General features: G+C 31.5%; 1 protein-coding gene across 1 annotated transcript in view; it reads right to left on the bottom strand.

The window, feature by feature from the left end:
- The window catches only part of LOC130443920 (hemicentin-2), a 182,152-nt gene that overhangs the window by 7,683 nt on the left and 150,579 nt on the right, over positions 1-23,890 (bottom strand). The window contains exon 13 of the mRNA XM_056778818.1: positions 17,365-17,676. Within this exon, the coding sequence (XP_056634796.1) occupies positions 17,365-17,676 (312 nt within the window). The remainder of the gene's footprint in view (positions 1-17,364; positions 17,677-23,890) is intronic.

Here is a 23,890-nt window from a genome sequence, read left to right as displayed (position 1 = left end):
GGTCATATAAAATATAATTGTATATAAAGTTGTATATAGAGTAATTGTATATATACAAGTATTGTATATAGTTATAATTGTGTTTAATATGTATGTATGTATTGAACTTGACCATAAATTGTTATTAAGTGTGTAATTATATATCAGGTGATTTAGATGTCGTTGTTTTTCCATCCTGTATCCCCAATTGGGGTAAGTCTCTATTTACATCAATTACCGGAGACGGTATCCTTCAACATAACCGTAAACCACAGTATGTGGTGTATGGTTGATTCTATTTCAACATGTGCTCAGTGAATGTGTTTCCATATTGAATGCAATCATCTACTGGGAAATAATCATTGGGATGAAAGAGAATGAAATACGCCAAATATTCTCTTGATATTTTAGCGATTTATGCTAGGATATTCACGTTGCTCTGGCCAAGACGGAGAATCTACTTTTATCTTCAAAAAATTTATATAAGCCTTCTTTACATAGGTTTCAACGTCTATCTCGCAATAAATATTCTCTGCATGAAAATGTAGAATCAAACACAGTTCTTAGAACTTCTTTACATCGAATCGTCTGGTGATAAAATTCCTTTATAGGCAACAAAAAAATTCCCAAAAAGATGAATCGCACAGAAAAATGAATGAAACAAAAAATACTGAAATATATAGAGATAATTACACTGATAACATGAAACTCACAAAATGTCAAAAGATCATGGAGTTGTTTTACGGTTTGTTATACAATTTCATGTATAAATTCTGGTCTAAATAGGAGAATATTGTAATGCTTTTGTTATTTATTTCAACTATTTCTATTTGTTGAGAGAATTTATTAACACTGTCTCTTATTTATTTAATTCTAAATATTCTTTAATATCTAAACACTTACACTAGACTTGAATAACTTATAAAATGATTAATTATTCATATTCATTAATACTTATGTAGCTTATATAATTTATTGGTTAACTATTTTGTTCCGTTTTCTGTGACTTTTTATAATAAACTAACTCCGTAGAACAAACTAGTTTATACACCCAGAACGAATTTCTCAAAAATTCTAGAAAATAAACAATCGAAGCAAATGAGTAAAAGACCTTCCTAGAAATTAGTTCTATAAAAAGTGATGTTAACAAGTTGCCGCTGTGGTAAAAACATATAAGGACCGCGCCGGGAATTCGTCAAATTTTATAATTACATAACTGGACAGAACCAGCTTCACGGCCTATGTAATAATATAATTCAATTCAGCTGTTCGAGGAGTCAAATTCAAGATGTAGCAATATTTTGAAATTGAATCCTGTATCCCATGAACTGGATTCGGACTCCGTGTTCCAAAATACTAAAAAACTGAACCAAATAAACCTAACAGATTATCCAATGAATGTCAGTACAAACTTTTGCTTCCAAAAACCGTTCTGATAACAACGAAACAAATGAGATGAATAAAAACGATTAAACTTTATTCCAAGAGATTATTTCGGGCTGAATGTTTGAAAAGTTTACGAGAAATAATAATTTCAAAATATGACAGATTATTAAACAGTTTCCTATGAATTGACTAGGGCGGGTAGTAATAAACTTACATATTCCAGCAACTATCTTTCTCAAACTTCGATAACTAAATTTCCTCTTTAGGCTCGTCTTCCTTTAAAAATACATCGATTCATTGTGAACTTTTGTAAGAAGAAAGAGAGAGACCTAAGATAACAATGGTCTCACGACAATATTTTGTCACCTTTTGTTATCGATTTTTTTACTCGCAAAATGGGTCCTCAGGCTGGCCCTATCCGGCTTTTATGGAATTCTAAAATTCGCCGAAAGCGGAAACCTTTGATATACGATTGAAATGCCAGAAATTCGAAAATTCGCTTCTAATATAACTTTTATTATTGCAGGGGGTTTATTTACATTGTTAGAATAATTTCTAGTGAAATATTTCTATTCATTTGATTTGTTTTTTATTTTCTAGAATTTTTTGAAATTATTTTGGAACAGGAGTTTGTGTAGCGTAGTTTAGTTCAGTTTATAGCAAATAGTCGTACTGAGCAGACCGAAATAGAAAGTAATCGAAGAATTTAAATAAATTATTCAAGTTAGTCAAGTGATAGTGATAAGTGAATTATTATAATTTAGTGTAGTGTGAATAAAAATCGTACGAATAAATTAGAAAAACATTACAATATATTTTAATATAATTGTTATTTGCTACTAACCGTCTTTAGCTCCAGTTTTAGTATTTGATTAAATGTTTCAAGGAGATTCAGTTTCTCATTTAATAGGATACTTTCTTTCCCCCTTATATGCATATAAAAGCGGAAATAATGACATTACCTGTTTTTCTTTACCTTGTTCAAATTGGATCACGAAGCCATGAGGTGTTTTATCAAATTTTCTCTTTGGTTCAAAAGGCAGTTAGGGCTTGATTTGAATTTATATTTTTCTTATACCTTTCGCTGGAGTTTTGGCAATCTACGTCGTTGTATGAGTTTAGATTATCTTCGTTAGAGTATAAAGTTATTTATCCTTGTGAGAATATTCTTTAACTTCTATAAAATTATTTGAGTGAAAAAAACCCCATATTGGAAGAGAGTTGGTTATGGTTGATGTAGAAATGTCTCTATTACTCAATTAATTTTAAACTAACAAGTTTCATAGAAAAAATCGAATAAACATTCTAGAATGAAGAATAATGGAAATCATTTCTTTTTTATTAGTTTTAAGTACTTTTGGGGGATGATTAGATTCAGGTTCCATTAGGTACTGGATAAATAGTACTTTGAATATTTTCCCAATCGAATTATTTAGTTTTCCTTTTGACAGAAACTACTTATCCCTTTCAATCACTTTTTTCAAATTCCCATCAAAAGTTTCGTTTCTTACTACATCAATATATTCATTTTTCTTGCTACTCCTAATTTATTTTTTTATCACATATTCCTTGTTCAAGTGAGTGAACTTTTCTCTTTCTTCTTTTCCAACTAATTTTCTCTTGTTATTGTATTATCGGCTTATTATCAATCTTTTAGTATTCTGGTTATAATCTTCCAGTGGCATTGCGAACTAAAAACTTATATTTCCAAGGAAAATACCAAGCAACAATCATGACAAATACAATTAAAATATTATTACGTGAACGTTTATTGACAATTGTTGTAATGAAAACAAACCTCCCAATCAACATGCATCTTGTATTCTGAGAATGACTCGGAGCTAGCCATAAAGTCATCAAATAAGGTCCCCACAAAATTACGTATTCCATGGTGGTTCGCCTTTAGTAGAGACAGCAATACTGGGTAATAAACGTTAAATGAGCCGACACGGGTTGAAGGTAATCGACTGCATTTACTTAAGTAAATAATATGTATAAATTATATACATATGAAGGTAATTAAATGTGTGTTCTGTAATTCATGACGATGTCTTTATCTAGAAACCTGTATTTTAATACTTGTTTATACTAATTTAATTAGTTAATAGAGAAGTTCTGAATACTACTTCATTCTTTTTTTATTTTGTCTTGAAATTAACAAATATTTGAACAATTCTCCACAATACATACAATTATTACTTGAAGATATTTTTGTTTTATACAAAATTTACAGGAAGATTCTGAATGTCCATTTTGATGTGAAAACATTTGTTCAAACTTCAATTTCACTCTATACAAATCACAGTTGTATAGAAAACATTTACAATGATCAAGCAAAACTTCACATAGACTTTTCTCTAATGATGGTGCTGTGTTTTTCGTATTTATTCACACTCCTTTTATTCGTAGCGTGATTTAATAAACACTCTCTGTTACGTTCTTAATTTATTTACACACTATACAATACACTTATAATAATTTACTTATAAATATCACTTAAATAATTTCCGATATTACTTCCACTAATTCGTTCTTTTCACTTTGACTATTTATTTGAAACTAAACTAACTACATACAGAGAGAGGAAGATATTCGTCGGGTAGAGTTTGGTAGGATAATAAAAATTTTTAGTGGGTCAAGATACAGGAATTTTTGTCCTCTGCAGGGCCGGGGTTGTGGTGATTGCGTGGGGTTATGTTTGCTAACTTTTTTGGTGGAGGAAAAGCGGAGATTGAGGATTTTTGGCTAGAATAACTCGAAAAGAGAGCTAGCAAGCAAAGAAGGTCCTTCTTATTTTGGATTTTATCGATTTTTGGAAAATTATATTTACTGTTTTTTTTTTCCGAATTTTTCACCAAGTTGCAGGGAAACCGCAAAAAACATGCAATCCGACGATCGACGAAGAGTGTGTAGAGTGGGAGTAAGAGGTAGGGGTTTATCTAATGATTTTGAGAGGGCCCTGGCAAGAAGTCTGCCAGCAAGGTAGTACTTCAGTGGAGGTTACTGCGTTTACACAAATCATTTATATACCTAAATAAAATTCTACAAAGTTCTAGAACAAAAAGTTACATAAGAAATTAATTGATAGACTTTCCTAGAAATTATTTGGATGAAATAATTGGAATGAACGGACCAGTTCTAAAAAAATTATAACAAAGGCGCGTCCATCATTTATAAAAAGCAGATAAAAGGCGCCACGTGAATTCGCCGAATTTTAAAATTTCATTGTAACTGGACAAGGCCGGCCAAGGTTGATAACCTTGATAAATATTAAATTCTTCAAATTTTTCTAAGAAAGAACAGACATGATTTAGAAAACAATAAGAGATATGAGAAATTCCTTTCTTCTTTCCATAAATAACAAGAGTTCGTAATTTTTTAAACTGGATCAGTGGAATATGAAAATAAATCGAAAGGTCAAAAGAACTGAAGAAAATCATGAACTGCTATGCAAAGACATTACTTAAAAATCATTTGTGTGAATACTTCACAAATATGAAATGCATCTGTACCATATTCAATTCCATCCAAAATTGACAGACTAGGACTATCGTTGCATATTTAGTTCCTCTGTATACACTCAACATCAATTCGTGTTGACAGATTCCTCTTTTTTCTATGTTTTTTTTTGGCTTTAAAGTTACTTTGACTAAATTAAAAATATAAGTGACTATTCATATTTTAGGTTGTATCGTATTTGGACAATACTTCTTGGTATTAAATACCTTGATTTGCTTGATAATCATTGGTCAGTACTGAATAAAAATATTCAAATATTAGATGAAGGATGTTTTTCACCCGATGAAACTCCAGTTCATTACACTTACATCTTATTCACAACCATTTCAATAATTTGTAGATTAATATAAGGACCATTATCAAGGATATTACCAAGATTTGATTTCTCCATGTGAAGCTATGAGAAGATCCACAGCAAATGGAATGAAAAATTGGATAATATTGATGTACTGATGATAAGAAATGTAGAAATTCATTTAAATATCGAATACAAACTTGTAGGGTAATTAAAATTACATTTCCAACACTTAGTTTGAAATTATTGATGTTTGCTGTTGTACATATTTATTAAATGATAATATTTGTTTATATCGATATATTTTGAGAAATGTTGGAGTATTTTTGTAAGTTATGAATTGATGAGACTCCTCCACAATAAATAGTTAGATGAAGTCTTATATCCGTAAAAAATGTGGAAAGACGAATTAAAAGAAAGAGTACAATTTTGAAGAGAGATATTAGTTCCTTCACTAACATTCAAATAACAATTCCCGCATAATGACCATAATGGCTTCGTTAATTTTTGAAATTACTGTTTGGAGATCAAAAAATACGAAGTGTCATTGTTTTATATGGATTTTTGATTGGAGATATCATACTTCTCTCATAATAAAACTGGTCAAGTATTAAATGTCGCTAGATATAGAGATATGATAACCCAATACTGTCTACTGATGTTGGATAATTTTGAAACTTCGAAAACAAAATGATCCTATTCACCATACAGCCCCTAATCAATTCAATTACTTTATGAGACATTTCCCTCATTGTTCAAAATTAGCTTTTTAGATCGTGTAAACTAACATCCTAAAATTAGATGTTATGGGATATTCAGAGTAGAAAGTCAACAAACTCACTTATATTACAGATAGAAATCGTAATGTTGTAATTATACAGAATGTTCATGGACATTGTATATATATGAGTAAATAGAGAAGGTTAATCTTGCTCGATCTACTGGTCTAACCTAACCTAGCCCTACTTCATGCAGTTTGTAAATCGAAAAATAACTTGAATTCTGAAAGCACTTGAGAAAAATCATCAAAACTTTCCAATGCCATGAATAGATCATGCTGATTCATTCAGAGTATCATGGTCAAAAATTGCTTGCAACAGTGGGATTTGCGTATTGTTATCATTAGAAATATACCAGAAATGTTATTATAGTAGCTCGTAAAGTGAGTTAGACAGCCGCCAATATTTTTAAAATAATAACCACAACGTAACATTTGTGTCTCAAATATTATAAAATAGCAAGATGCATATGAATAAAACTGCAATTTTCATATCAAAAACGAGATACTCTCCTTCCTCTGGGATCTCAAAACTTGAACTTATGTCATCTCGTGAACCTAATATATTCCCAAGTTAGTGTGTTACAACGATAAATTGAGGAAATAAACAAAACGGCATTATCTCGCATTTATGTCTTGTATTTCATTTACAGGAAGAATAGATCAAACTTTTTACTTGAAATGGACGACAAGAATTTATTTATATGAAATTATACTTCTAAATTTCCTACCATACCGGCCAATTTTCCACAATAATACTTCTACTATCAGAAAATAGTATCATAAATTGATCATTAGAGCTCTATGCAAAATTTATAAACATGCTTTTATTAGCTTGATAAGTATATATTTAATGCTTCCAAATTTTCTTGATTTAGGTCTCTTCTATTTTAAAATTGATAAAAATTAACGTATCTACTCACTTCAGTCTTCATCAAAATAGGATATTGATACTGACAATTTGCGTATTTATATCAATCAATATATCACCTACATCATGAACATCAAAATAAAATCAGAACAGAAATTTGTTCCAATAAGAAAAATTAATTTTTCCTCAGTTCCCACATCTCAAATATGTAGCAGTAATCAATTAGATTTATTGCAATTTTATCAGAATTTATAACTATACATTGTACTACAATTATTAGGCCTTTTTTATCATTCATAGCTTTTTGTTCTTATGAATGTGAACCAATTCTAAAAATTCTCTTTTCCATGTATTAGATTCCGTTTCAAGAAATTTTGAATCTTTATAATTGAATTTATGTTTTTATTTTTAATTTTTCATGGTTCGTTAATGCAGTTCTAATTTTTTTCTTGTATTGATGACCTCATAGTCTTTTTTCTAAATAATGAGATGTCTGCCTATGTAGACAACGTCGCAATTAGTACAAGGCACTCAATATATGATATTATTTCTTTTGATTTTGGATGTTTTAGATTTTAATTAAGTGAAATATTTGGATAATGTCTTATGTCCTCTATGATTCATCCTGATATCATATTTATTGTTTTATTTTTTATTATTGTTTATTTTTTTAATCGATTGTAGTATGTATTTATATACCTATGTAATGGTAACTGAAAAATAGGTTTTTCTGTACTTCTAAACATTGGATTAACTTTTAATTATCAAGAATCGATGGCATTTCAATAATTTTAGTAATTGTATAATCACCCTTAATAGGATCATCAGTGTTACGAAATCATTGGATTCTTTTTAACTATTTCAAATCATCGGATAAATTTTACACACTTGTCAGGGATTCATGATAATTTAATAATTTTCTCTAATACACCCTACAAAGATGAGACTATTTCACATTTACGTATTTGTCCAGTAAATCAAGCAAACCTAGGAAGATGCCAGCAAAGCAAATGAAAGAACTACGTTTATACCAAAATGGATGAAAGTAAATCTTTCAACCTTATCAAAAGAATCCAGTTGGCTTCTAAAGCTTTGTATCCCGTTAATTCCCAATACTTCGAATCGCGGCGACTATCGGACAATGGACTTATTCCAACTTATAATAAATTTTATAAATGGGTGTCCTAACTTCATATTTCGCAAATAAATGTAATTTTTTTGCAATTAATAACAGCCCATATTTTCAATAGTACTTATACTTAACGTATCATTTGTATATAAATATTTCAAACAGAATACAACGACTCGATTTTATAACTAGTGAAAAGTTCCTAATTAAGGCCAGCCGTGTGACTTTATTAGGAGTATACCAGGGGCAGTATATTTCAAGTTAACCTGCGAGGGTTGCCTTTTAAGTTTTTAGAAACAGGGTAATACAAAGCAACAATTTCGAAAGATAGTGCTTTATGGCTCTTAAAATTCGCCCTTAAAATTTATAATTTTAGAATAATAACGGAGAAACATGATTTTGAAAGTCAACAATTTATTGAGGTAGTGAAAAATGCTGTCCGAGCATCTTTTATTCGACAGTAAGGAGCAAGAAAAAGTCATTAGGTGATAAATCAGGTAGATTCGGGTAATGAGACATTAATTTGATGTTTTTTTCTTCCAAATTTCTAGTTTTTTGACATCCTTTATGGTAGCTAGTATGAGGAATCTTTATGACTATATGAAACGTATCTTTCTTATTCCTGCTTCTTATATGCAAAATAGATTGCATTGCAGCCTGAGATATCCTAAGTCGCATGGTGATCTCTTTGATGATGTTATGTCGATATTTCTCGGAATGACAACCGATTCAACAAAAATGAATTTAAAAGATTGTTGAAATTCTGCAAACCAATTGTGAACAGCCTCATTAACATAAGTGATTTTCTGCATTGTTGTTGAGTGAGGCTTTCTCTAGAATCATAAAACATCATACAGCATAAGCCTTCACGGGTAATTTCCATTTTTGGCCTAACTTCCTTCTTTAAAACGTTCACTATAAACACAGTGGCGCCAATAATTATAAACTCGTATTGACTATTCTGTACAAATTGTAAAACGCGGTTATATTTCCAGTTTCTCATGATCTATTAATGTACGAATAAACTCATGAAGACCGCATAATTCTAACTTTACCAATCAAGTATCCATTATAAGAAGTACAGGCTAAGATCAATAATCAATTTCTCAGATCATACCAATTCTTATGTTTTGTTTTGTAGACAACGTTTTCTAGAAATATCCCGCAGATCCTGCGTGGGACTCGTGATTCTCCTTCGAATGCATTAGTCCTGTGTACTTTATTTAAAGGATTTCATTTAGCAGCTTCAAATATGTAGTGATAATTCATCGGGCTTGAACTAATTAAACTGGTTCTTTACAACTTTTTTTATTGCAGGAAGTACTAGAAATCCCAATATATCTGAATATTTAGGTTACAATATCATAAGATCCATTTTACTATCTCACTTTTACATTATGCTTTCTTAAAATTCCCCTTTGAAGATATGACAAACTTTATATAATCGTTATTCTAGTTTTACTACATTTTGATGAATCTCTTTCCGCTTGATCTTGTCACAGACTCTACTCAAAATAATATTTTGTTTCAAACGACCGTAACTTCAAAACTAGTAAATGTAGAATGGTCTAGACTAGGTCTAGTTGTTTTTGTTATTTGATAGATAACAAGATAAGTGTGAATATATTTGAGCTGCACTATTGAAAATATTGTATAATGTTAATTGGTAGAGTTATGCAGGAGGCCTTGATCCAAAAGAGTTTGATTTACTTTATAGGTATCAATATGTAAAATCACCAAATTATGTAACTATATAAACACACTGTTCTTCAAACTTGTTCTGATGATGCAAATCTTGAATAATTCATCGATAATACAGGAAATCTCAGAAATGGTACAAAGTGTTAGAACAAAACGTGAATTGTTAGGCCATATGAAATTTCGTTGGAAAATACATTCTGATTTTGAATAAATTATTATCTCAGATATTCGTTGACTCGAAAACTCAGTACTGAGGTTTAAAGCCTTTGATTTTATAGTCGCTCCTTCAAAAATACTACTACACAGATTTCAGAGGAACATCGAAAGTAAATACGAAGTAAATAAGAAGAATGGCCAATAAACACGAAGACAATTTTTTTCAATAGCTTCTTGTCAAAAATTACTAACCAGAAAAACGACCAAACAAAATATTTGTACATATTATGTTGTTATAGATTATAGTTAAAGAATATAATCTACACTTTGGCGTGTCTTAATTTGTTTCTTAATTTCAGTACTCTGGAAATTCGTGACATTTTGTTTTCCACGAGAACTGATTGCAGGCTGCTACGACGAACCACAGTACATCTGTCGTACAGATAAATATGTCTCTAAACTTGGAGCATACATTATAATAATGAGTTCATAATCGAGAAATTTTGAGTGTCGCAAACAAGACATAGTATTGTCGAAAAATGAAAACAAATTTCCTTGTTGAAAATAAATTGGAGAATATCTCTCATTTTAATAAATAAAAATTCAAATTCAGCTTCAATAACTGTTTTAAAAATAAATATTCATATCTATTAACTTCTAAATTGTAATTCCTTCAATTGAATTTGTATTCTATACCATTTTATTGCATGAAACATATTCATTTGAATGAATAAATAGATTCTATACATGAAAATTTTGTTTATACTAAAAATACCTGGAAATTGAAAAATTTGTTGACATCAAATAATAGAGAAATCAATTGCATTGCTAATATTTTTATTTTCTAACCAAATACAGGATAAATAGAGCGAGTTTTATTGGATGTGCCTTCACAAAAAACTGAAAACTGTGGGATATATGCTGACTGAAAATATTGTTCATACTCTACATTAATGTTTGTGTTGTAGAAGGTTTCATGAAAATAATTTCTGTTTTATCATATAAAAATATTTTTTTCAATTGAAAATACTTCGATAGGTGAATTTGTCCATGGAAATCGATGAAAAAATTTGACAAAGCTGGTAAGCTTTTATCTATATCCAGGAAACCATATATATCATGACTGATGAAATTGTTTTAGTTTGCATTTGTCTGCTGAATGAAAACATCTATCACTTATCAGTAATTATTAATATTTTTCATAAGTTATATCAAAATACTTCACAATTAATATACTTACACTAATATCAAGCAGACTTTAGAGCTAATAGGTCAACAACGGATCATATTTTCTCCTTAAAAGAATTACAAACCATCTGCTATGCATATAAGATACCACTTTATTCCTTGTTTATAGATTTTAAGCAGGCATATGACAAAATAAACAGGAACAACATGTACGCAGCACTAAGCAAATTAGAAGTACCGGCAAAAATAATCAGATTAGTTAGGCTAACCTTAGATAAAACCAAAAATAAAGTGATATGAAAAGGGTATGAGTCTGAAGAGCTTCATGTCAATAGAGAACCCCGACAAGGTGACCCGCTTCCCACTGTATTATTTAATATGGTTTAAGAAGTAATTATCTGAAGTTCTACATTAAAAAGCGATGGGACAATCTTCAATAACGAATGACAATGTCTTGCTTTCGAAGATGACGTAGCGTTGATAACAAAATCCAAGAAACACTTACAGAAAGCAGTAATAAAATTGGAAGAGGAAGCCAAAAATTTTGGACTAGAAATAAATCCAGGGAAGACAAAATATATAATCATGAGAGATACACGAAATAGTTTCCAACTTTGTGTATCTAGGAGTAGTAATAGAAGATAACGGTGTAGAAGAATTAGAACTGAAAGCCATAATAACTAAAGGAACACAAAAATTCGGAAGTATTAGATCACTGGTGAAGTCAAAATACGTGCCAAGAAAAACAAAAATAAGAATATATAAAACGGTAGTAAGACCCACCGCAACATATGCATGTCAGACTTGTATATTAAAAGAGGAATCTACGGAGGAGTACACACAGAAGAGAGCTGGAGGAGAAGAACTAATAAAGAATTGGAGGAACTTTATGGAGAAGCTACAAGAAGCTCGTTTATTAAGGGACAGAGAGTGAGATGGTTGGGACATGTTGAGAGACTTCATGAAGAAGGGATGCCAAAATTAGTACTGCAAAGAAGATCAATAGGGAAAAAGAAAAATCGGCGACGAAGAAAAAGATGGTGTAATGGAAGACCTAAAAAATAAAGTTTAGAGAGAATTTAATGGAAAAAGCTGTGAACAGGAAGGAATGGAGAGATATTGTGTGGAATTTTACATACCAATTTGTAGGAAATCAATACATTTGGTGTATTCGCTGGAAGCTTGCTAAATTTTTTAAGCTAGCTCACCCAGAAACTTACACAGGGCACTCGTACAGGAGAACATCAGCAATAATTATCGCCAACAGAACTGGTGATCTTCTAGATCTAAAACACCATGGTTGATGGTAGTCCAGCGTAACTACTGAACTGTTATGAAGACAATTCAATCAGTAAAACGATAGATCTAAACATATTTTAGAAGTTTTATGATCCCTAAGTAAACCGCCAGCATTTTCTATAACTATACAAAGTCAATTTGAAACGCATAAAATCCAAAATTTCGTATCAAATGGGGAACATAAGATGATCAATAACCTCTGTAATCTATCTATTTTCAAATCTGTGGTAGCTTTACCATGAACCTGAATTCAAACAACAGATACTGAGTACGTTTTTCTGTGGTTGTTGGAAACATTAAGTGTAAAGTACGTGTAGAAAGTTCGTAGCTCAATTCTGTAAACTCGTGAGAAATCTACCATTTTCAACACTAGTTATACTATATACTATTCCACGGTTGAGTGAGTTTATAAATTAAAAGATGAACCAATCCCAAAAAATGCACTCAAAGATGAAATAAGTCTGACAAAATACATTAGATATTTTTGTTACTACTTACGATATAATCGTTATATTCATATGTATGAAATCAAAAAATGTCTTCTTTGAATAAGAGAGTGAACAATTGAAATATTCACGAGATACGGAGAGTATTGGTTGATTGAATTTAGTTACATTTTATATTAAATAATGAATACATAAAATTTCATTCACTACGTCTTAGAAAAATCTCCTTCGAATTGAGAATACTTGTTATTGGAAATTCTCGAACGTAGGCACTTGTTTTCTATAAAATATCAGTCCTATACATGTTATATAATATACTAGAAATGCTGTTTACACATGAGATGAGATTGAAGCTTATCGTTCATATTTACATAACATGTGAATCTGATGATGCATTGTTGTCTGTACTTTCTTCTTACATTTCTTACTGTTTTTATTATCCTTAGAAAATTTAAAAAGAAATGGACAAACAGTAAAAACCGTAAGTGTCCGTATGTAGGTATTTTTACGCAGTTCTGTTTGTCGAAATCAATCAATTAACAATAAATGTTTATTATGAATCATTTTAAACGATCTTATAACATTTTCAGTTTAAGATTGATTCATAGCTATAGCTATATATACAAGAAATATATTTTTAAAACAAATATTTTAAGTTTCAAACATCACTACTCTCAAAAGATTTGTATCATCAAGCATAAAATTCGATCTCACAAATGATTGAGATCCGCCTCCCTGCCTTTATTTTGCTTATTCAAGTGACATTTTAGGAAAAGATCTTGTTGAATATTAACCATACCATTTTAAGCTACTTGTGGTTATAAGATTCATCAACACTCTGTTTTTTGTTACCAAAAATCGACTTTATTCATCAAATTGATCTCCTTCGAAAGCAATACAATAATTCTAACTTCTCGATGCCGTGCTTGTAGAAGGATTTGTTTTTTACCAGCGAGCATTTTTTGAGATCAACGAATAACCAGTAGTCACGTGGGGCTAGATCTAGACTAAACGGTGAATAAAGAAGCAATTTGAGTACTTCGTTCAATTTAATCACTGTTGGTATCGAATTGGAAATAGGTGCATGGTGTTGGTGAAACAACTCTATGTTATTTTCGCTATTATCTTTCCCTTTTGGAGATAATTAATGACCAATGTTCTATGCACATCCCAAAATACTGAAGCCATAACCTTCCCAGCTGACTATTGTGCCTTTGGACGCTTCGGATGTAGTTCACCGGCTGCAGTTCACTCAGACGATCATCGTTTTGATTCTGTAGTGAAGTGATGGATCCTAGTTTCAACCATTGCCACATGTAGACCAAAATCTCATTTGTTACGTATAAACAAAGCCAAACGCTGCTCTGAATCATTAGCATGTTGTTGTTTTTGAGCGGCTGTGAGTAAACGTGGCAACAACTTTGAAGAAAGCTTTATTATGGTCAAATGTTTAAGCAGAATTGTGAACACACTACCTGCTGATATATTTACGGCCTTATGTGAATATGATTTACAATTAGATATAACCTTTTGTGGAATTTTTTGTGTTTGTTGTTTTCTGGAGTAACAGCGTCAATTAGACGACCAGAACGTTCACCATCATTGGTGTCTGTACAACCACGTTCAAATCCAGCAAACCAATAATAAATGTTTCTTTTTGATGAAAAACAGTCCGGATAACACTTTTGAAGCCATTGCTAAGCTTGTAGCAACAAAAATAGCTTCACTCAAATGGCTATCTACAGTAGCTTTTCCAAAAAACTGGAAATCTTGAGAAATATAACGGTTTTCTCTGCGATGATTTCCTATAAAGTTATCAAAGTTTATTTTCCTTTACTGCAGCAGTTCTACAGTGACATAAAAATTGTACGCAAAAAAAACAATGAATCATATTTGATTTAATTAGCATCCATTTGTAGGTTTTTCAGTATCCAGAATATAATTAAAATATGTATTTCCTTATTTTAAATTCAAAATTTCTCTGCCTTTTGTCACCTATTTTCTGGTGAACATTTTTTTCTCCAAGTACTCATTATAATGAAAACAAAGTTTGAGTAATCTAAACTCTAAATCAATCTACTCTTCTTTCATCATTAAGTATGTCTGTTTATTTATCTTATACAGCTTGTTTAACTATATGAACTTCCCTGTATGTTACTCATTAGTCGGTCTTTGGAGTGGGGAATTGGTGTGAAAAAATAAATAAATTTTGCATGAAAAAGATTGTTACCATTTTCTGCTGGACATACTGTACAGTATTATTTTTTTGGTACCTAAAGAATATATCGAAAAAGAACATCGAGTGTTTGAAACGCCGCATATTGATGAGCTCCCTTTTAAACGGTTATTTTCAAATGTAAATCACCCTGTCACGAAAAGTATAGCATTTGAATGTTTGATTTTTAGCGAAGAAGAGAAAAAAACAAACAAAAAATAAACAAATATATATCTTTATATCACAACCAGTCTTCGTTGAGCGTTTACAATGTGACGGCGTACAAAGTATCTGCAAGTGACACTTTCGACAAGCGGTTCGTTCGGACCAACATCGGCTAAATGGAGGCTCAAATAAAGGCCGTCGACAGACCCACGTATGCAGATAAGTGCCCCTGATAGTTTAATAGTTTTGTGAGGGTATAATAGTTTTGAGAGTTTTGTCGATGTGGTATGGTGACGTTGAAATATCTTACAGCGCCGCATTGAAATTGAGGAAAGAGAAACTTGAAACTCTAGAGGTTACGTATTTTATTATGATAATTCAAGATCGCTTCTAGTGAGTCAAACCCGTGGAAGAGATCAACTCATCGGAAAGTGGAAGTCCCTAACTAGATATTCAATAACACTAAGATGGAAATTCACAGATTTCATTTCAACAGTAGTTGAATGTATAATTAAGGAGAAAGGGAATTGAAGACCTTTTTGTATTTATACATTTCAAATGGTTGGATATAATAGAACCAAAATAAGAGTTCGGAAGCGTATTTTAATAACCACAGGCGTATACTATACAACATCCATTGTTGAATAGATAATGTATTTTTTCAGACTTCTTGCATTCTCATTGCTTTAGTTCTTGTACTTCTAGAGTGATGTTAACAAAATGGAATTAGTCAGATATATTATCGATTTCTGAAAATATTCTTATCCAAACAGTATACAGAGAAGATGAAATTTGGAATTTACATTAGAATGAAGAATGAGCGATGTTTATGAACATTTCAGTAGAAAATACGTCGTTAAGTATAAAAAAAAACTTCATTGTTATGAACTCGTCCACAACTTGGACCATGAGGCTGATTCTGTTCGGCTTTAATGGAGAATTCTAAAATTTGGTGTTTGCGCCTAAAACCGTTTGATATTATTTTTCTACATGTTTTTCTATATATACAGCAGCGATTTATAATGTTTTTTAAATCAATTTCTAGTAAGGCTTTTCGATTTATTTGTTTGTTAGTTAACAAACTAGAATTCTAGAAATTCCTTTCTGTTATAAATTGCGTTAGTGATTGTTTATCACCGAGAGTCAGTAGATAATTTGTAGTCCCGAACACATTGAGATATACAAATGAATGGTGTATTTGAATAAATTAATATATGTTAAGTATTAGATTATTAGATAAGTGTTTAGCGATAAGTCGTAGTGCATAGTTCAGAATACTTAGTGTTAATTTATGAATAAATTGAGTGAGTAAGTATGAAAAGTATGCAGTAGTTTTCGAATGAGTGAGAATATGTCTCATTCAGTTGACGTATCAATAAATACTATCGAAATATAGTGACTCTAAATATTTGTGCATATTTTTTTGCTGGAAATGCTCAGAAAGTTGATATTGTTAGTTACTATATTTTCAAGTTTAAAGACATAATTGCTATTTTCTATAGGGATAAAATCAATATTTTATATATTTTGTACGACACATCTTCAAGTAATCAAAGAGAAATACAGGAATGTTTTTTTTTTAATTCTACACATTCACAAAGACTTAAAACAAGCCTTGCAAATGTTTCTGTCGTTAGTAGAAATACAAGTAGGTGATTATGTAACTTTTTGATAAGTGAGTGAATCAATATTATGATAAACATTTACATGAATGCTTCTCCGTTAAATCAAAGTTTCAAATTTTTATGGGCAAAAATTCTTTCGTCCTAAGTGCCACAACTTGTAGATACGGAATACATCTCTATACAAGACGGACCCTGCCACAATGGGATAAATATAATTAATTTCAAAACAGAAGAAAACCAGTAGCCCCGGTTACACTCTTGATATAAACCACATAGAAAGCATATAGGCGCTTACTATGAGTTTTATCACCAAGGAATTAATAACAACCAGGAGACTGTTATCAGAGAAACATCACAACATGCATGATTCTGCAAGCTACAACACTAGACGTTAGAAATAGTTTTATTAGATTTCTGTTAATATAATTGACTTTCATACACATCTAAATCGCTTCACTTATCCAAAATTTCATTTATATGTATCTATAACACTCTTTTTTATGAAGTTTGGATACAGTAATACAATACAAAAACACCCAATTAAATAATCAATAATACCTCATCTCATCAACAAGTAGACTTTTCATAGAGCTTCGTAAGAGTACTGCTTACCTTCAATCATCCTAGAGATCCTCTCTTCGCATTCCCCATACATACTAGCCCTATACTGGGCACTTCTTCTATGAAAACCTTCACCGAAACCGTCTTCGGAAAGATCGAAGTCGTCGGGAGGCTTGCTACTCCTTCTACTTCTTCGTTGCACTAATCTGTTTTTGGGTTTCCTACAGGCTAATACCGCAGACACTGATACTATGCTTACAATTAGAAGCACTGCTGCGCACGCTAATCCCACGATTAGAGCTGTTAAATTCATATTTGATGTGGAGGTTTCTGCTGTTGGGATGGTCTCGGAAGATTCTGCATCTGAAAACGTAGAACATAATATGCGCTATCGTTAGTTGAGTTTAGCTTTGTAGCTCTAGAAGCATTTTGGAGAAGAGCTAATCGCAATATAAAATGTGACAAAATTTGTTCGGTTTTGGGAAACTGAAACCATTTTTATGTCGAATTATGATTTTGAAATTTCAGTATTAATACTAGGCTGAGCCTAATGAAAATATATTTAATTAGCTTACAAGACAACGTTGATGTTCAATGAAAGTGACTAACTTGATTACTTATTATAAGAGTGTAGGGTCAAAAGCGTTGTAGACAAAGAAAGTTTTATTTAGGTTGATAAAGAGGGATTTATTAAGGTAACGAAAATATATTTCAAATTAAAATTCTTGATAGCTATCTAAACATCAATATTGCGAGAACATGCTACATATAGTCGTCCAATAACCACTTTGGAATGAGCATAACATTAAACATCAGGCTTAAACTGGAAAGCTAGTCGAAGAAATAAATATCATGTAAATGCTCGAAGAACTTGTTGGCGTTGTTGGTCAAATTGATAAATAAATAGTTGAAATGCTTATTGATGAAAACCAGTGACTCAATATTGTAAGCGCTTGCTCATCATCTGACTTTCACAATAAATAATAATAAACTAATTGCAAAAAATATTATGTACAAAATGTACAAGTACGATAATGGTTGTTGTTGGTGTCAGCTCACAACACGTTTTTATTTACATGAGAGTAAAAACTGTCATTTCAGTTATTAATAAATTATGAATAAATAATTATTGCCATGAAAATTAATGATAAATGGGGGAGAAATTGAAAGTAACATGAATTTTCTAATTCTAGTCATGACGAAATAAAAATCTTGCCCGAAAAATCAAATTTTATAATCAATAAATAAAAAACGATATCAGCAATCTGTGATTGACTCAAAGTATCCGAGGTACTTTCTTATGTGACCTTTAGACTGAGTTCAAGAAATACGAAATGATTCGGTGGCTGTATTCATTTTTTACAATCACAATTTTTGATAATTTGGATTTGTTTTTGTGAGTAGGCAAGAGTTTCCCAAGGAACTAAAAATAGCAAACCTGCATGGTTGTTGAAGTTTGGGAAACCCCCCGATTCGACGGCCTCATATAAGCCGGTATGTTTGTTAGACTGTCTGGGAAAATATTACGAAATACTTATAGAAAAAAGGCTCGAAGAATTGCTGGACAGCAAAACATCTCCATCGAAACAGTAATAAGGATTCCGCAAAGGTCGTTGCTGGACATTAATAACGCATTCAATTCAGCTAACTGGGGCCTCATAATACAAAAGTTAAACGAAATGGAGGCCCCAATATACTTGGTTAACGTTATAAAGGACTACCTAACGGAAAGGAGAGTATGCGTATCGAGAAGGCAACAAATTCAACTCACCGCACGAGTACCCCAGGGGTCGGTGCTGGAATGTACTGTACGACGGGGTGCTCCAATTGGAACTAGAGGGCGGTGCCAGATCGATCGCATACTCTGACGACCTGGCTATATTAGCGGAAAGCGATATGAATTGGGGCATCACAGATATAGTAAAGGAAAACATGAAAAGAGTCAAAAGCTGGATATATATTTATTTATATATATAATTTATAGTTTTATAGTGTATTTTTAAAGAAAAGAAGTGATGCGATATTCGCTAAGAACGGTTCCACATGCGTCGGTGGAGAAGAGGGTGGGTTTTTAGCTGGTTGGTGTCCGGTTAGCAGACCTGGGACACCCTCCAGGCGTCTTTCGAAGATTTTCCCTCATCCACACCAAAAAAAATTAGGATAGGTTGGGTTAGGTTAGGTTGGGAGGGAATAATGGTATCCACAACACAAATTTAGAAGATTTTTCAATTTTTAAGAAGTTTGAGTCGGGAATATGATAGATATATGAGAATTACTCATATGAACTCGTCAAAACAATTTGAGTAAGATTAATGGAAATATTTAGTAAGCAAAAATATCTATAATACTTTTACTACCTGTAGTCTACCTAAAATTATCCTAGGATAAGATGATTATATTTTTGAAGTTATTCAATTAATACAATGTTTGCTGACTACACTCTAATATCTTCATTTTCACTATTGTCAATATACGTGAACTCGAATTTTCTCAAATGGAATAATCGACTAGTAAGGTAATATACCAAAAACCACGTTAATTCAGCTCAAGAGATCCTTTATCCTCACCACTAAACACAAAATAATGCGCTCATAAATTGAGAACATCGTTCAATTTGAGCTCGCTTGAGGTTATAATCAACGATTCTGCTATTTTGATTCCATTACTCCCACAATTAATTCAATTTAAAGATATTGGGAAATACCAAATGCATTTGCATTCAACCAATATATTAAACTTGAACAGAACATAACAATATTCTAATAGATACTGTAACTTGTGGAAATTTGCATCTTGTGTTAATACTATTAATCGTTTATTTGTATTATCGTTGAATGGAACATGGATCGATGTTTTAGTACGATACAAGAAGCTCAATTTAACTGTTATGAATACGTATGCGTCACTATAATATTATATGCATGTACTTCAGATAACATCATAATAAGGTAAGTAGGATTCAGCGAGGTTTAAGATAATCCTCAATGTCTTGGGTTTATCAGCACACTGTATTGTGTAGGAACGTTTCTTATATATATTTGAATACATACAAGATGTATGTTCTTACGACAAAAGTGATAGCCCTTATCAAATTAAGATGGGTCTTTTCTATAACAAAATTTCCTCAGACCATCCTTTTCCGAGATATCACTCTTGAAAGGTGGTGACTAAAATTGAATTTTTTTTTAAATGTTCGTGCACTCGTAATTGACTAACTATGAGTAATTTTACAATATTCCTGTTACAATATACTCAATTATTTTCCCAAAACCAATAGCTGCAGAGAAAACTGATAAACACCATAATTTATAATTGTATGTGAAATGTAATACGATTCATAATAAATATTGGAAATAACCACCTCTACTTTGTTTTTGATTACCAAGTTTTTGTTACCTCGACTTATGATTATTCAAATTGTAGTAGGTTTGTGTGAAAAACTGTTGTTGATAGTCACCAATCGAAGTTCACTTTTAAGATTATTATTTCAACGTATCTGTGTACCGTGACATGTATAGAAACGCTGAAATGACCGGCATGCATTTTGTGTTTGGTATGGTGAATGGTACTTCTTGACAAGCTGACAACTAACCGTAACGAATAACGCCTCATCATTCCGTATTTGCACTGGAATCTTAAAAAGAAATTCAACAACGACTGGTCGTGTCCGGTAGTTAGAAATGTAATAGCGAAACAAGCAATTTAAGATGAAATTGATGTACATCCGGAAACAAGCCCCAGAAAAATTGCCAACATCCTAAATATCAGCCATTCATCTGTGTAGCGAGTAATCCTTTAAGTAATGTATTGTTAACGGACAAGGCACATTTTTCAAGAATATCTATCTTGAATTACCACGATAATCACGTATGGGCGAATAAGAATCTGCCTAAGATAATAGAACACCATCTTCAAGATATTTTTGCAGTGGATTGGTATTGAAGGAGACAAATTAATTGGGCCACATGTTCTGCCTGCACCAATAAATGGAATTGAACCCCCTGAAACATTTGAAAACTTTGCACTCAATATCAAACAAAACATGTAGTTTATCACATCTTGTTTTTTCTGTTTCTCAACAAAATTACTGCTTAGAAATATTTAAAAACTACGGAAAGTTACCCCTACTATGGTTAATTAGTTATTTTATTTTAATCCAAGTTTTGACGACTGATATAATTTGGCCAGGCAGACACCTTTGTAATTTTTATTTGAAAGTAGATTAACTTATGATTATCTAATAAATTCTGGTTATTTACTCTGGACACTCCTATAAAAATTAAATTCAAATAAAAACCATGGGAATTTGGGCGTAAACTTAACTGGAATGTTGCGGTATAAAGGGAAACATTTAGTAGGTCTCAAAGAACTGTTTTCCATGTATGATAAATTCAATTGCATTTGTCTCTTTTCCAGTGAAACCGATTTTTCAAGATTAAAATTTCTTTCGTTTAAAATTACAATTTAGTAGCCTCAAGCAATTTTGTATAATTTTCCTCACAAGTCGGTCTGAATTTTTTTTTCATAATTATATTTACGCAAATATTGATTTTATCTTATTAAAAAGAGTTGGTTTTTAATTTAAAAAAGTTTGCCGGTCGAGTTTCTCGTTATTTGCAAGGAGATGATTCTCTCGATCCCTAATGAGTCTCATTCTGTTAATTATACAGTTGCGAGTATTTGTTATTGGTGAAAACACGGCAAGAGTTGAATGAAGTTAAAAGAAATCATCAACCAAGTTATCATTTTTTTACATCTACTAGGGGTAGATTACACACTACTATACGAGTAATGACGTTCAAAACTATCCACAAGGATGATATTTTCCCTATCTTATGCTAATCATAGGAATCTGAACGATTCTAAAGAAATGAAGGGAGGTGTGAGATCAGACGGCAACTAATGAAAGTTGTAGTTTTATGGATAATATGAGAAAAACTTCTAAAAGTCCATCCACATTTTCTTCAACCCTTGAACTGATAAAACCTATCAATCGGATCATTTTTTTAATCGTCATTTTGTTGCGCGATAACAATAGCTGGCCTTTTCATACATAGTCATTGGTGCAAGAACAATAAAAAATTGAGCCCATTAACACATTTGATTTGATAAACTGACGTATCAATCATAAAACAGAAAGTCTTCTAGTATTATGTAGGTACCTAACGGAACTTGATTTCGTTATATCGGCTTCTAAAACATTTTTTTCAATGGAAAATCCTTAGAAAAAAACTCACTATTTTTAGTTGGAAACAATGCATATGAAGTTTTGAAAACTTTTTTCATAATGTCTTTTGAATTACAACTCTTAATCTGTCCTTTCCAGCAAATAGGCTAGGCTATCCTTAGAGGAAACAAGCCTATTGTTAAAGTTCATAACATTAACAGAAATTGACCAAAAGAATGAAGTTGGTTTACGAAGCCGTCAATTTGAATGATAGGTTCATAGGTTTTCAATGGAAACATAATATTCCCTATGGGGAAATGTTGAAGTTAGGTTGATTTTTTGACCTCACTTCTCCGGACTATTATGTTTGAAATTATATTTAAAATTTTATTTAATTAATTTTGATAATTGTGTTTCCGTGTTCGTTTGTAGCCTGGTTTTGCTCATGCATAGAAATTAACTTAAAATTCTAATTTCTGTCTCGCTGTTTCGTATTTGTGTCAAATACTTAAATCTATGTTTTATGTCGTAAACGAATAAATGGTTAGATTTTAATTTGCAATTCGCAAAAAAGATATTGTACTGGAAAAAGCCTACGGCACGTGAGCAATCAATGTTAAACCCTTTAGCCAACCCACTTTCACTAATCTACCAGTGTAATTTTCCATTGAACTGCACGATCAATTATAAACTTAGATATGGTTTTTTGGGTTCACTTATTTCAAAAACATAAATGTAATTGAAATTGTTTAGTCTTGTTCAAGTAAATTAATAGCTCCTCAAGTTAAGATAAATGATAAAACTGGAATATTCACCATTGGTTTAGAGTAGAAACTGGAAATATTTCGCGATAACAACATCAAAAGAATGGAATTCTGTGAAAATCTAATGAGAGATCAAAACGGGAGTTTCATAGAAAACATGAAAATGGTCTAAAGGTTACATTTACCTCTAAATAGAGATGAGCCCGGAATAAATTCAAGACTGTAATAGTATAAACTAACCTAGCTTCAAGACTGTTCATATTAGGTTCGCGAACCACATCCAAGCCTCGAGATAATGAATAAACTTGTGGTATCAGTGGCGCACAAGGTCGACGTGAAATTACTGAAAATCATAACGATCTTCGATCATCTTCGAATATTTGAGATGAAAGAAAGTTGAACAATTAAATTGAATGCTCCTATTCCATATAAAAGTTGTGAAAATAGCATCAACAACATATTTCACTTCTCTATTAACTGAAAGCGACATCTTTCGTACAGAAGAGAAAAACGGGAATGACATTGAAGAATGACATTATCCAAGAACTCAGTCAAATATTATGAACATGGTAATAGACGTAACCCAGCAGCAACGAAATACTTAATTTACCAATTTAAGTAGTTCATACTCACTTGATATTACGAG

Source organism: Diorhabda sublineata, chromosome 5 (genome assembly GCF_026230105.1).
Source record: "Diorhabda sublineata isolate icDioSubl1.1 chromosome 5, icDioSubl1.1, whole genome shotgun sequence".
Lineage (NCBI taxonomy): Eukaryota > Metazoa > Arthropoda > Insecta > Coleoptera > Chrysomelidae > Diorhabda > Diorhabda sublineata.
This window is presented reverse-complemented; position numbering and strand designations above follow the sequence as displayed.